This window comes from Gorilla gorilla, chromosome 4 (genome assembly GCF_029281585.2).
Source record: "Gorilla gorilla gorilla isolate KB3781 chromosome 4, NHGRI_mGorGor1-v2.1_pri, whole genome shotgun sequence".
Taxonomy (NCBI): Eukaryota; Metazoa; Chordata; class Mammalia; order Primates; family Hominidae; genus Gorilla; species Gorilla gorilla.
This window is the reverse complement of record NC_073228.2, coordinates 104,331,677-104,345,426: the sequence shown is the minus strand read 5'-3', so window position 1 is coordinate 104,345,426 and position 13,750 is coordinate 104,331,677. Positions and strand designations below refer to the sequence as shown.

General features: G+C 36.8%; 1 protein-coding gene and 1 long non-coding RNA gene across 6 annotated transcripts in view; one reads left to right on the top strand and one right to left on the bottom strand.

Moving 5' to 3' along the window:
* FAM174A (family with sequence similarity 174 member A) overlaps positions 1-4,268 on the bottom strand; it is a 51,790-nt gene extending 47,522 nt beyond the window's left edge. The window contains exon 1 of one of the 2 annotated variants that reach the window (XM_019026142.2): positions 3,573-4,268. In XM_019026142.2, the coding sequence (XP_018881687.1) occupies positions 3,573-4,006 (434 nt within the window). In that variant the 5' untranslated portion in view covers positions 4,007-4,268. The remainder of the gene's footprint in view (positions 1-3,572) is intronic. The other variant, XM_019026141.3, reaches the window with a different exon arrangement.
* Positions 4,261-13,750, top strand: part of LOC109026852 (uncharacterized) — a 472,799-nt gene continuing 463,309 nt past the window's right edge. For all 4 annotated transcript variants that reach the window (XR_008679902.2, XR_008679901.2, XR_010133910.1 and 1 more), the window contains exon 1: positions 4,261-4,377. This is a non-coding gene — a long non-coding RNA (uncharacterized lncRNA). The remainder of the gene's footprint in view (positions 4,378-13,750) is intronic.

Sequence of the window (13,750 nt, the reverse complement as noted above, 5' to 3'; positions counted from 1 at the left end):
TATTAGGATGATAAGTAAAAGCTCAAAAATAATCTTTCAGTTACAAAGTATGGTTCTTTGAAAAAACCTAACGTTGTGTCTTAGCATATAGGGTTGGGTAAGCATTCAAATTAAATTAATATTCTTTATTTCCTATATACTATGTATTAATAGGATCTGCATTTTAATGCCTTTTCATAGCATCCTTTATGTACTTATCTATGTGATTATTTGGTTAATGCCCCTCTGCTCCTCTAGTATATAAGTGTTATAGAAGCAGAAATGTTTGTTTTGCTCAAAACTGTATCCCCAGTGCCCAGTACTGGTCAGTTGAATAAATATTGACTGCTTAAATAAAGGCTATCATAATAAATTTCATGCTCATCTCCACTATATGAGCATGAGCACCATATTTTCTTGAAATTGGAAGACACTTGCTAAAGAGCATAGAGATTTTTTTTTTAAAAAGTAGAGGGTTAAACTTTTAAGCATTGATTTCCTTCCAATATACCAAATTGAATAAAAAACGAAAAATCAACAATGACATGGCATGAAAAAGGAAATAATTCCCTGCTTTTAAGGCAAGAATCATTATTCAGCTATGACAGAAATTGCTTTATATAATTACCATACGTGCTAAAACTAACAACCATCTAGAGTGATTTCCCCCCACCCCCGCTCCCTGGCCTTATACATTTTACTGTGGAGAGAATGTCCTACTGAGAGGAAGGAAATAAAAGTATTAATTGAGATCTTCGCAGTTCTTTGTTCCGTCAGTAAACAGCAATTATCCTTAAATTTCCAAATCCTTACCACCTACCTGTTCAGCAATATAATACATGAAGAGCGCTCATCCATTAGGCAACTGCTTATTCAGTGCCCATCATATATTGCACATGATGTTTAGCACTGAGGATATAGGGGAGAATAAGACAGAAAAGTCTCTTTTCATAGAGATTAAGTGTTCATTTTAGGCAATCTACTTTGTCCCTACTGTGTTCCTTGCACATATATATATATATATATACACTTACATATATATATATATATATATATATGTTTTGTATTTCTACAGTGAGAATCTGACTGTTCTTTGGAATGTTTCCAGACTCAAAAAGGAAGTTATTATTACCTACATATTCATTATAAATGAATTAGATAAAAACAAAACTATTTGAAAGTCTCATGTAGTTCAATGTAATAAAATTTTACAAGTAAAATATTTTCTGCATCACCTCAAATCAGTTAAGAAAATAATGATTTTGGCCCATTCTTCTCCCTTGGCACAAATAACTAATTTCAGTGCACTGTCACACATAGTTTGAAAATGGGAGCCAAAATGAGCATTCACCAAGATAATGAAGAAAACCATAATCTGGAAGCAAAAAGTATGAGTTCGGAACACTGCCCAGACATTGTTAGCATCATTCAAGCTTTGGATGCCAGGCAGCCAACTAAATGTAGGACTTGGACTGCATGAATATGTTAGATGCTGGTTAAAGAATGCACTTTTTATTAGCCATAGTTCAGAATTTGGCTGTTAACACACATCATGTTACCAAGTCATCCAATAGGATCATATTGGAAGGACTGTATCTGTCCAAGTTTTACAACATTAATGACAGAAAATCAATGGTAATAAATATGTGTATTTAAAATAATTAAAAAGGTGGAAGCAAAAGGAAAAAAACAAGGAAGGATTATTCCCCCCAAATTATCATTATACTTATCATTTTTATGTATAAGAGATACAACATTCAAGGGGCCATGCATATTTATAGGAACTATATACAGACAGCAGTAAATAACAGTTATATAGTGAGGAAAATAATTTGTTTCAATATTCTTTTAATCTTTCTTTATATTAAGAAGAAAGTCTCAGTTTGGTGGTAATATGCTTTTAACACTTAGAGTGTGAGTGCAGATTTGCTAGCCTTTGTGAACCAACAATATCTAGCTCAAATAATATTTCTTACAGCTGTGGTTCTCAAATATTGCTTACGCCTGTTGTTTTGGATTTCTTTACATTCTTAAATTATTCAGGAACCCAAAATAACTTATATTTATGTGAATTACATCAACTTTACCATATTAATTAAACTTGAGAAAACCTATACTTATCAACTGATTTAAAATAATAGTAAACACATTACAAGTTAACATAACTTTTATGAAAAACAACTATATTTTCAAAAAAGAAAAAAACGTAAAAAGAATGACATTTAAATTCTTATTTCCAATTCCCTTTAATATCTCGCTTAAGGTGATAGGAGTAGATAAAAAATAGAAACAAAAAATAGGAAATGGATAGATTTTTATATTTACTTCTGCATTAAATCCTTTGCAATGTGTTGTTTGGTTGAAGCATACAAAGTAATTCCATCCTCGCACAGATATAAACTTGGAATGGAAAGAAATATTTTAATAGCCTTTTTATATATGAGTGGTTATTCCTTTATGATACTACTACACCAAAACTTGACAAGCAGTTTCTTAAAGATTAGTTGCAATGTGGAATCTGAAACAATATCAATGAACGACTTGTACCCTATAAGCCTGTAACAGAATGTATTATTTTGAAAATAGTTTTAATACTGTAGATGCCCTGAAGAGGTCTAAGTGAAACTCCCACCTGTGTGGTTCCCTGGCCCACATGTCAAGAACCACTGGCTTACACTATTTTTTAACTAGCCAAGTGATGTTGGTTTTCCATTCATGATAATAACGACTTGTTTAAAAGGCAACTTTTGCTTTAATCAGTTTAAAGAAATATGTTAAATTACAATACAGAGGGTATTTTTGGGAAAAACGTGAATTTTGAAAACAATAAACAAACATAAGCTGCAAACCTACCCTCTACACTTATTTTATAATGAAATAAACTGCTAGACAGCTTTCCCTCACCTTATCTCTTTGCTGGCTTCTCCTAATGGTGAGGTCTTGGCTCTGTATGTCAACTCTTCAGGAAGGTGATTCTCTGCCACTTAGGTGGCAGATTAAAGGGCAATACTAGGAAACACTGATAGTAAGGAAGAACTTTTCTTCTCCTGAATTTTATAAAAATAAAATATCCATAAGGCACCTCTATATTACTATTAATCCACTCAAATATATATTGATTTCCTATTAAGTGGCAGCATTGTACAAATAATTTGTAAGACTCACAAACCTACTAAATAGATATCCTGTCTTTAAAGAGTTTGCATTCTGATTGGCAAAATTTTGACCAGTTAGGTACACAAAAATTTAGACTAGAAAGGTAGAAGTATTACAAGACAGAGTAGTCAAAATTCTAGGGAATAAAGATTATCCTCACTTCAGAGAAAGGGTGCCCTTTGAGGCTGACGTGGGTTGTAGGTCAGATGAAGAGATTTGGAGGTAGGGCACTCATTTATAAACAAAAGGCAGCAATTAGTTATAGGTTTAAATTGCTCCAAAGGTAACAGGCCTTTAAGAAAGTCAATATCATATTCTTAAGCAGGAGTCCCTGATGCTGGGGAAGGGGGAAAGGGTCACAGAAGTCAGCCTTGCTGGAGATCACCGGCCTGCGTATCTGAGGCCCACGGGGGTGCCCCACCGAGGCTTTGCCTCACCTGACCGTCCTGACCACGAAGTACACCAGCACCGCGCCGCTCACCACCATCAACACGGTCAGGGCCCGCTGGGTCATGGGCTTGTCGCCAGGGTTGGGGCTCACAGCAAGGCCGCCACCCACCGAGCCTTCCCCGGCCTTCCCTCCGTGATCGTCCGTCTCAAGCCCGGCCACAGGGTTGCTGCCATTGCCTCCCTCGGAGCCCCGCGGCCCCGCAGCTTCAGCCAGACCACGGCCCGGCTGCTGGGCAGGGGTAGGGCCCGGTGGCAGCGGCGGTAATGTCCGTGGTCCAGGGTCAGGAGGCCCAAGACCTGGCGCGGCCTCGGCTGCCTGCAGCAGGACTGCCAGGGGCCCGCTTAGTTCAGGCAGCAACAGCAGGAGGAGGACGGAAGCCAAGAGGTGGCTGAGACAGCAGCAGCACTGCGAGGCCTTCATCGTTCCCGGACCGCTCTCTCACCACCCGGGAGCCGCCAGGCCCGCCACGCTGGCTCCAAGAGGGACCATAGGCGCGGTGGAGAATGAAGCAGAGGTGACCAAACGCCAGGGAAAGGCCCGGTCGTGGCAGGTGGCAGAGGCTACAGCAGTGGCAGCTGCCCGAAGAACCGGAAGTTCGTACATCTCAGCGGCCACTGCTGCTAAGGACGCCTTCGGTTGCTAACTTGTAGGGGCGGGATGCACTTGGTGACGTCAGAGGCCTAGCGCCCAGTGCGCACGCGCACTTGTGTAAAAAGCGAGGACGTGACCGTTTTGGAAGCATTGTTCTTTTCACCGTTAGTGAGGAGCGGTCAAGGATGCGTATTAAGAAAGTAAGTAGACAAAAAGAGATTGTGTAAAATGTACAGCAACTCTCTCATGCAGGAACCCTGAGAGATTGGAAACTCATAATCTGAATTCATTGGTGTCAAACTGCAATAACACATTTAATCTGTAAGCCAGAAGGGCTTAGTTTTCCTTAGCTTCATTACAAGCTTTAAGCAGGCTTTTTTTCCTGCCTATGGGTCCCTGACCTCCCTTTCTAAAGAGCATTTGCTTGTAATGAGTTCATGTCCTTTGTAGGCACATGGATGAAGCTGGAAACCATCATTCTGAGCAAACTATTAGAAGGACAGAAAACCAAACACCGCATGTTCTCTCTCATAGGTGGGAATTGAACAATGAGAACACTTGGACACAGGATGGGGAACATCACACACCGGGGCCTGTCGTGGGGTAGGGGGGAGGGATAGCATTAGGGGATATACCTAATGTAAATGACGAGTTAATGGGTGCGGCACAGCAACATGGCACATGTATACATATGTAACAAACCTGCACGTTGTGCACATATACCCTAGAACTTAAAGTATATTAAAAAAAATTACTTTAGAAAACTTTACCATTGTAAGTTATTTCTCTTCCCTTTTCAGATGTAAATATTTTTTAAAGCTTCTGGCCAGTTATATAATTGAAAACTATCTCAAGGGTATGGAAAGCCATCATGCCTTTGAAATATAATCAGCAAGGAAGGTAGTGGGCCATCTCTTATTTTGTGTGAGAGGATAGGAACCTAACTGTTGTAGGCTTCTCGCTTCAAGTTGTAAAACCACCTCCTGTCATGGAGGAGAAAATTTACTTTTCCTTTGGGTAAAGTAAATCAGCAAACTCAGGTGGCCGGTGATCTTCCCAAAATAGCTCTTAATAACTCTCCACTCCTTTTTTTCTTTTAGAGGAGTTGAGATTAGAAGAGTTTTATCCCCTTTCCCAACAGCAGTAGTCTTCAATAATGTCTTCCTTGCCTGTTTGACTTCGGTAACATGGAACTTCAATTTGTGCAGATAACTAGAGGTGGCCGCATGATGTACCTCTCACCAATGAGATGCCTGTCAAGGGTATATGTGGGTCTTTTGAGTAAGTTATTGTTTTCATTGCTAAAAGAGAGACAGATACAGATAGATATATACAGAGAGACAGCCAGAAACACACACACACGCATACACACACCTACCTCTCTCATTATTCCTTTCCCCCTTTCACTTGCCTGCCCTCTCTGCACAGAAAGTTCTGGCCCTAACCTTGAAAAGAATATGACCCAGATAGTCCTCTGATCCTAGTAGACTGTGGGATATCTGGCGTAAACTATAACTAAACCTATAGCCTGGCGCCAAATGCAGCCAAGGTTACCTTAAGTTAGTCAACCCCAGCTTGACCAAAGATGTGAAAAATAAATGCTTATTTGCTGTATGCCACTGATATTTCTATGGTTATTGATTATGCCACATTATTCTAGCAATAGTTGATTAAGAAGCTAGAATCAAATCATGGTATTAATTAGGAGAATATAATAATGTGGCAGTAACCTGATACAAATTTCTCTTTCTGAGATTTTTTTCCCTTATTTATGTATTTTTTTTTATATCCTGTGCTTGGTACAACTTGTTTGCAAGCCAATTGATAACAAGTAAATGAACAAGTATATTAAAATTAAGAGAAAAATTCATAAACAACTAATTTTACTTAGTTTGAAAGATTGTATTTTACATAGATATTTGTGCTCAAAATTGTAACTTTCTATTGCACAAACAAAACACAGTATCTTCTCCTAGGAAAATTTTTGTTCATTCCCATGACAGATTTCAAGATGTCATTATATAATGATGTTTTACAAACAATATGGTATTCTAAAAAGAGCACAGTAACTTCCAGGTATGTTGCCTGCTTAAGATCACTTTTGTTGAGAATTGAGTATCTCTGAAAAATCTGATTTTGTTTTTGTTGTTGTTATTTAGTTAGTTGGTTGCTATATCAGGAGAGATCTGTACTTAAAAAGTTTATCCTGGCAGTAATATAGCCAGTTTAAGTGAAAGTAGAAAGTGCTGGGCACCAAGCAGGTTAGTATATAGTCCTAGGGCTATAGAGGCCTGTAGGATTGGATTAATGGGGAAAAAGTTAGGGAAATGGACAGGATATGACAATATCTGGATGCAGGTAGTAAGGGAAAGGAAAGAGATTCTTAAATTTCAGTGTACATGAAAATCACTCTGAGAGCTTGTTAAAAATGCATATATAGTCCATGTCTCCACTTCCAAAAATTCTGTCCAGAATTTCTAAAATAGTGATCTAGAATCTCCAATTTTAACAAATTCCCTTTCTTATTCTGTTTTGGGTGATTGAGAGCTGCATTTTGAGAAACATTAGAACATAGCTTTCCCTAATCATTTGGAAACAATAGTTTGATTCTAAGATTTCAGAATCATTTAGCTCTTTGCATGTCCCAGTTATTGCCAAGGACTGCTGCAGATGGGAATTTGGGGTAACGAATGATATCAAGGTTTTATGCCTGCACATCTGGGAGAATGATAATGCCATTAATCAAGATGAAGAACATGACAAAATCAGATTTTGGAAGGAAGGAAAGATAATGCACATTTTCTTTGTTGTCTTTCCTTTTTTTTTTTTTTGACAAGTTGAATGTTGGACTTTTTTGGGAGGTGGCATTAAATACTAACTATTCTATTTTTTGGGAGAGGCATTAAATACTAACTCTATTCCATTTATAATGTGGAATGAAGTTCTGAGTAAGGAAGATGGGAAATCAAAAGGGCATTTTATTACTGATAAATGCCATTTGGAAGCTGACACTAGGGTGTACCACAAATGGGCTTCTTTACACTGAAACTCAACATTAAGATGCCTAATCCTTGCAGTTCTGCCAGCCAGAAGCAACTGCCTTACCCTGCTCCCTGAAAGCAGCTAAGAGACAGACTATCCTGTCCACTCTACCTAAAACAGCAGTTTACAAAATTTTTAGTATAGATCTTGTATGTTTCATTTATAACACACACTTAAGATTCCAAAATTAGTGTGATTATTTTTACCACTTGAACCTAAGTTCTATGAAGCAAGGGTCAGTCTCATTTATTCACTACTCAATACTCAGAATTTAGCACAGTGCTAAAAAAGAGTGTATCAAAAAAGACAAAGGAGGGCATTACATGATGGTGAAGAGTTTAACAGGAAGAGCTAACTATGCTAAATATATAAGCACCCAATACAGGAGGACCTAGATTCACAAAGCAAGTTCTTAGAGACCTACATAGAGACTTAGAATCCCACACAATAGTAGTGGGAGAATTTAACACCCCATTGACAATATTAGACAGATCATCAAGACGTAAAATTAACAAAGATATTAAGGACCTGAACTCAGCTCTGAATCCAGTGGACCTGATAGATATCTACAGAGTTCTCCATCCCAAAACAACAGAGCATAACATTCTTCTCATTGCCACATGACACTTACTCTAAAATTGATCAAATAATCAGAAGTAAAACACTCCTCAGCAAATGCAAAGGAACTTAAATCATAACAGTCTATCAGACCACAGTGCATTCAAGTTAGAACTCAAGATTAAGAAATTTGCTCAAAACCACACAACTACATGGAAATTAAACAAACTGCTCCTGAATGACTCTTGGGGAAATACTGAAATTAAAGCTACAATCAAGAAGTTATTTGAAACTAAGGAGAACAAAGAGACAACATACCAGAATCTCTGGGACTCAGCTAAAGCAGTGTTAAGAGGGAACTTCATAGCACTAAATGAACACATCAGAAAGCTAGAAAGATCTCAAGTTAACAACCTAACATCTCAACTAAAAGCACTAGAGAGCCAGGAGCAAACAAATCCTAAAGCTAGCAGAAGACAAGAAATGACCAAGATTAGAGCTGAACTGAAGGAGATAGAGACACAAAATGCTCTTAAACAAATCAGTGAATCCAGAAACTAGTTTTCTGAAGACAGTAATAAAATAGACTGCTGGCTAGACTAATAAAGAAGAAAAGAGAGAAGTATCAAAAAAAAACACAACCAGAAATGATAAGGGGGTATTACTACTGACCCCACAGAAATACAACCATCAGAGAATACTATAAACACGTCTATGCACATAAACTAGAAAATCTCATAGAAATGGATAAATTTCTAGACACATACACCCTCCCAAGACTGAACCAGGAAGAACTTGAATCTCAGAATAGACCAATACTGCACAGCAAAAAGCTTATCCACCACGATCCAGTTGGCTTCACCTCTGGAATGCAAGGTTGGTTCAACATATGCAAATCAATAAATGTAATTAATCACATAAATAGAACTAAAAGCAAAAACCACATGATTATCTCAATAGATGCAGAAAGGCCTTTAATAAAATTCAACATCCCATTATGTTAAAAATGCTCAATAAGCTACATATTGAAGGAAGATGCCTTGAAATAATAATAGCCATTTATAACAAACCCACAGCCAATATCATACCGAATGGATAAAAGCTGGAAGCATTCCCCTTGAAAGCCAGCACAAGACAAGGATGCCTTCTGTCACCACTCCTATTTAACAGAGTATTGGAAGTTCTGGCCAGGGCAATTAGGCAGGAGAAAGAAATAAAGGGTATTCAAATAGGAAGAGAGGAAGTCAAATTACCTTTGTTTGAAGATCACATGATTCTGTATCTAGAAAGCTCTATAGTCTCAGTGCCAAAGCTTCTTACACTGATAAGCAACTTCAGAAAAGTCTCAGGATACAAAATCAATGCAAAAATTGTTAGCATTTATATACACTAACAGCCAAATCAGGAATGAACTCCATTCACAATTGCCACAAAAAGAATAAAATACCTAAGAATACAGCTAACAAGGGAAGGGAAGGACTTCTTCAAGGAGAAACAAAACCACTGCTCAAATCAGGGAGGACACAAACAAATGGAAAAATATTCCATGCTTATGGATAAGAAGAATCAATATTACAAAAATGGCCATACTGCCGAAAGTAATGTATAGATTCAATGCTAATTCTATTAAACTACCACTGACATTCTTCACAGAATGTAAAAAAAAAAAAAACAACTATTTTAAAATTCATGTGGAATGAAAAGGAACCTGAATAGCGAAAACAATCCTAAGCAAAAAGAACAAAGCTGGATGCATCACACTGCCCAACTTCAAACTATACTACAAGGCTACAGTAACCAAATCAGAGTAGTACTGGTATAAAAACAGATGCATAGAGCAATGGAACAGAATAGAGAACTCAGAAATAAGGTCACACACCTATAACCATTTGATCTTTGGCAAACCTGACAAAAACAAGCAATGGGGAAAAAATGTCCTATTTAATAAATGGTGCTGGGAGAAGTGGCTAGCCATATGCAGACAATTGAAACTGGACCCCTTCCTTACACCATGTACAAAAATTAACTCAAGATTGATTAAAGACTTAAATGTAAAACAATACTATGCAAACCTGAGAAGAAAATCTAGGCAGTACCAGTAAGGACAAAGGCACGGGCAAACATTTCATGATGAAAATGCCAAAAGCAATTGCAACCAAAGCAAAAATTGAGAAATGAGATCTAATTAAGCTAAAGAGCTTCTGCACAGCAAAAGAAACTATCATCAGAGTGAACAGACAACCTATAGAATGGGAGAAAATTTTTGCAATCTGTCCATCTGACAAAGGTCTAATACACAGAGTCTGCAAGGAACTTAAGTTTACAGGAAAAAATAACCCCATTAAAAAGTGGACAAAGGACATAAACAGACTCTCATAAGACATACCTGTGGCCAACAGTCATATAAAAAAAGCTCAACATCACTGATCATCAGAGAAATGCAAATCAAAACCACAATGAGATACCAACTCATGCCAGTAAAAATCGCTGTTACTAAAAAGTCAAAAAAACATGCTGATGAGGTTGCAGAGTATTGGAAGTTCTGGACAGGGCAATCAGGCAAGAGAAAGAAAGGGTATTCTTTTATTTCTGTGTAAAAGGAACAGTGTAAAAGCAATACTTTTACACTGTTTGTGGGAGTGTAAATTAGTTCAACCATTGTGGAAGACAGTATTATGATTCCTCAGAGACCTACAGGCAGAAATATCATTTGACTCAGCATTCCCATTACTGGGTATATACTCAAAAGAATATAAATCATTCTTATTGTAAGGATACGTGCATGTGTGTGTTCATTGCAGGACTATTCACAATAGCAAAGAAATGGAATCATCCTAAATGCCCACCAATGATAGACTGGATAAAGAAAATATGGTACATATATACCATGGAATAGTATGCAGCCATAACAAGAAAGCATATCATGTCCTTTGCAGGGACACGGATGGAGCTGGACGACATCATCCTTAGCAAACTAATGCAGGAACAGAAAAGGAAACACCACATATTCTCACTTATAAGTGGGAGCTGAATGATGAGAACACGTGGACACATGGGGGGAATAACACACACTGGGGCCTGTGGGAGGGGCGGTGTTGTGGGGAGCAGGAGCATCAGGAAGAATAGCTAATGGATGCTGGGCTTAATATCTAGGTGATGGGATGATTTGTGCAGCAAACCACCATGGCATACGTTTACCTCTAACAAATCTGCACTCCTGCACATGTACCCCTGAACTTAAAAGTTGAAGAAAAAAAAGATAAAGAAATTAAAGGAACATTCAAACAACAACAAAAACAACAGCAAAAAGAGTAGTAGTGAATGATTCCTTCTGTTTTATCAAGACAGAAATCTTTCCAAAGACACAGTTACGCCCAGACCTCAGGAGATTTTTGGAAATTGACCAAAATAAACTTACCTTTTGATGAGCATAAATTCATATTTCTTGTATTCTGCTAATGAAATAATAATACAATCATATATTTGATATTCCCAATGAATGTATAAGCACATTTAAATCATTTTCCGAATATTATTTTATATTGAATTACTTTTATTCTGTGACCCTAGATATTCAAATATATTTCCTTCAGAAATCCCACTATTATAAACAAACTGTGAATTTCACATTTTTGATATTTTCAAAAATATTAATTTTTAAATTTCCTAGATTAAAGGGTACAAATACAGTTGTGTTCTATAGATGTATTGTGTAGAGGTGAAGTTTGGGCTTTTAGTTTACCCATCACCTGAGTAGTGTACTAGTGTACATTATACCCAATAGGTAGTATTTCAATCATCACCACCCTTCCTCTTCCACCTTTTGTTGTCTTCAGTGTCTATTATTCCACACTGTATGTCCGTGTACACCCATTGTTTAGCTTCCACTTGTAAGTGAGAACATGCAATTATTCCCTTTCTGTATCTGAGTGATTGCCCTAAGGATAATGACCTCTAGTACCATCTTTGATGCAAAATACATTATTTTGTTCTTTTTTTTAATGACTGAGTGGTATTCTATGGCAAACAGACACACACACACCACACATATCACATTTTCAGGTGTCAAGTTAGAGCTTTCCTGATGTGGCCAGAAAGTGGGGCAGACTGCCTTATGACTATGAGAGTATAGGTGTGAAGCAGCTACCATACTCTTAGAGGTTACTGGGATATTCATGTAGTGCTCAACACAGATTTGATCAATTGAAAGTATGAATAAATGAATGAATTAATGAATCACATCAAACACACAACATATTTTAAAAATGTTTATCAAAAAGCTTAGAATAATACATTCTTAGAATGGAGATTACTTTTTCCCTAGTGACAAGTAAAATAATTTTTAACATAGTGTCTTGTAATCAGCATCATTCTTGAATACTTGCCTTTTTTTTTTCTCCCATCCCATATGTTTGTCTTGGCTTCAGATTAATCAGGAAGCCTTTAAATTACAGAGTTTCTTTTCATCTTTCTTCTTCTGTGAGAGAATAAGTAGTTTTCACGTAACAGGATATTTAGTGTATGTTTCTAGGATTGGTGTATTTAATTGTATCCTCTAGTGATTCATGTTTAACAGAGATGTTTTTAAACAAAACATAGGAACAATGTGGATATTAACACTGGAATTCCCAGTTTCTACTTCCCTTAACATATTTTCTGTAATTGAGTGATATTTTCTTACATATATCTAATAAGACATAATAAAAAATTGTATTCACAGTTACTTACATATTCTGTAAATTTTTCAAAGCTCTTTTTTAAAAATTTTAATTGAAAATTATACATATTTGTAGGGTACAATGTGATGTGTTGATACATGTATACATTATGTAATGATCAAATCAGGGTACTTAGCATATTAATCACATCAAACATTTATTTTTGTGTGTGTGGTGGGAACATTCAAATTTCTGTCTTCTAGCTATGCAGAGATATTCAAAATTACAATTAGAATAAGTTCTGGTGTTCTGTTGCACAGTGGGGTGACTATAGTTAATAATATGGTATTGTAAATCAAATCTCTTTCTTGAGGTTGCAGTGCACTAGGCTAGGATGTTGGCGAAGAGTAGCATATGTATCTTCAATTTCAACCTAAGTAAAAAAAATATATAAATAAGAAGAAGCATACCAAGAGGCAATGGCAAATTGAATAAGCAGGTCAGTGATGCTGGGTAAATATCTAAACTACACTATGAGCTTGGGGAATGTTTTGTGTGCTGATGAGAAGAATGCATATTCTGCAATTCTTGGATGGAGTGTTCTCTAAATATCTGTTAGATCCATTTGTTCTAGAGTGCAATTTAAGTTCATTATTTCTTTGTTGACTTTCTGCCTTGATGATTTGTTTAGTGCTTTCAGTGGAGTGCTGAAGTATTCCACTAATACTGTGTTTCTATCTATCTCTTTTTTTAGATCTACTTGTAATTGCTTTATGAATCTGGGAGCTCCAGACCTAGGTGCATATATATTTAGAATTGTTATTTCTTCTTGTTGAATTCATCCTTTCATCATTATATAATGATGTTTGTTGTCTTTTTTTAAGTAAATATTTAATTATTTTTATTTCAATAGGTTTTTGGGGAACAGGTGGTGTTTGATTACATGAATAAGTTATTTAGTGGTGATTTCTGAGATTTTGGTACATCCATCAACCAAGCAGTGTACACTGTACACAATTTGTAGTCTTTTATCCCCCCCCACCCCACCCTTTCCCCTACATCTCCAAAGTAAGTCCAATGTATCCTTTTTATGTCTTTGCATCCTCATAGCTTAGCTCCCACATATGAGTGGGAACATATGATGTTTGGTTTTCCATTCCTGAGTTACTGCACTTAAAAGAATAGTCTCAAATTCCATCCAGGTTGCTGCAGATGCCATTATTTCATTCCTCTTTATGGCTGAGTAGTATTCCATGGGGGGTGTGTGTGTGTGTTTGTGTGTGTGTGTGTGTGTGTGTATATATACATATATATA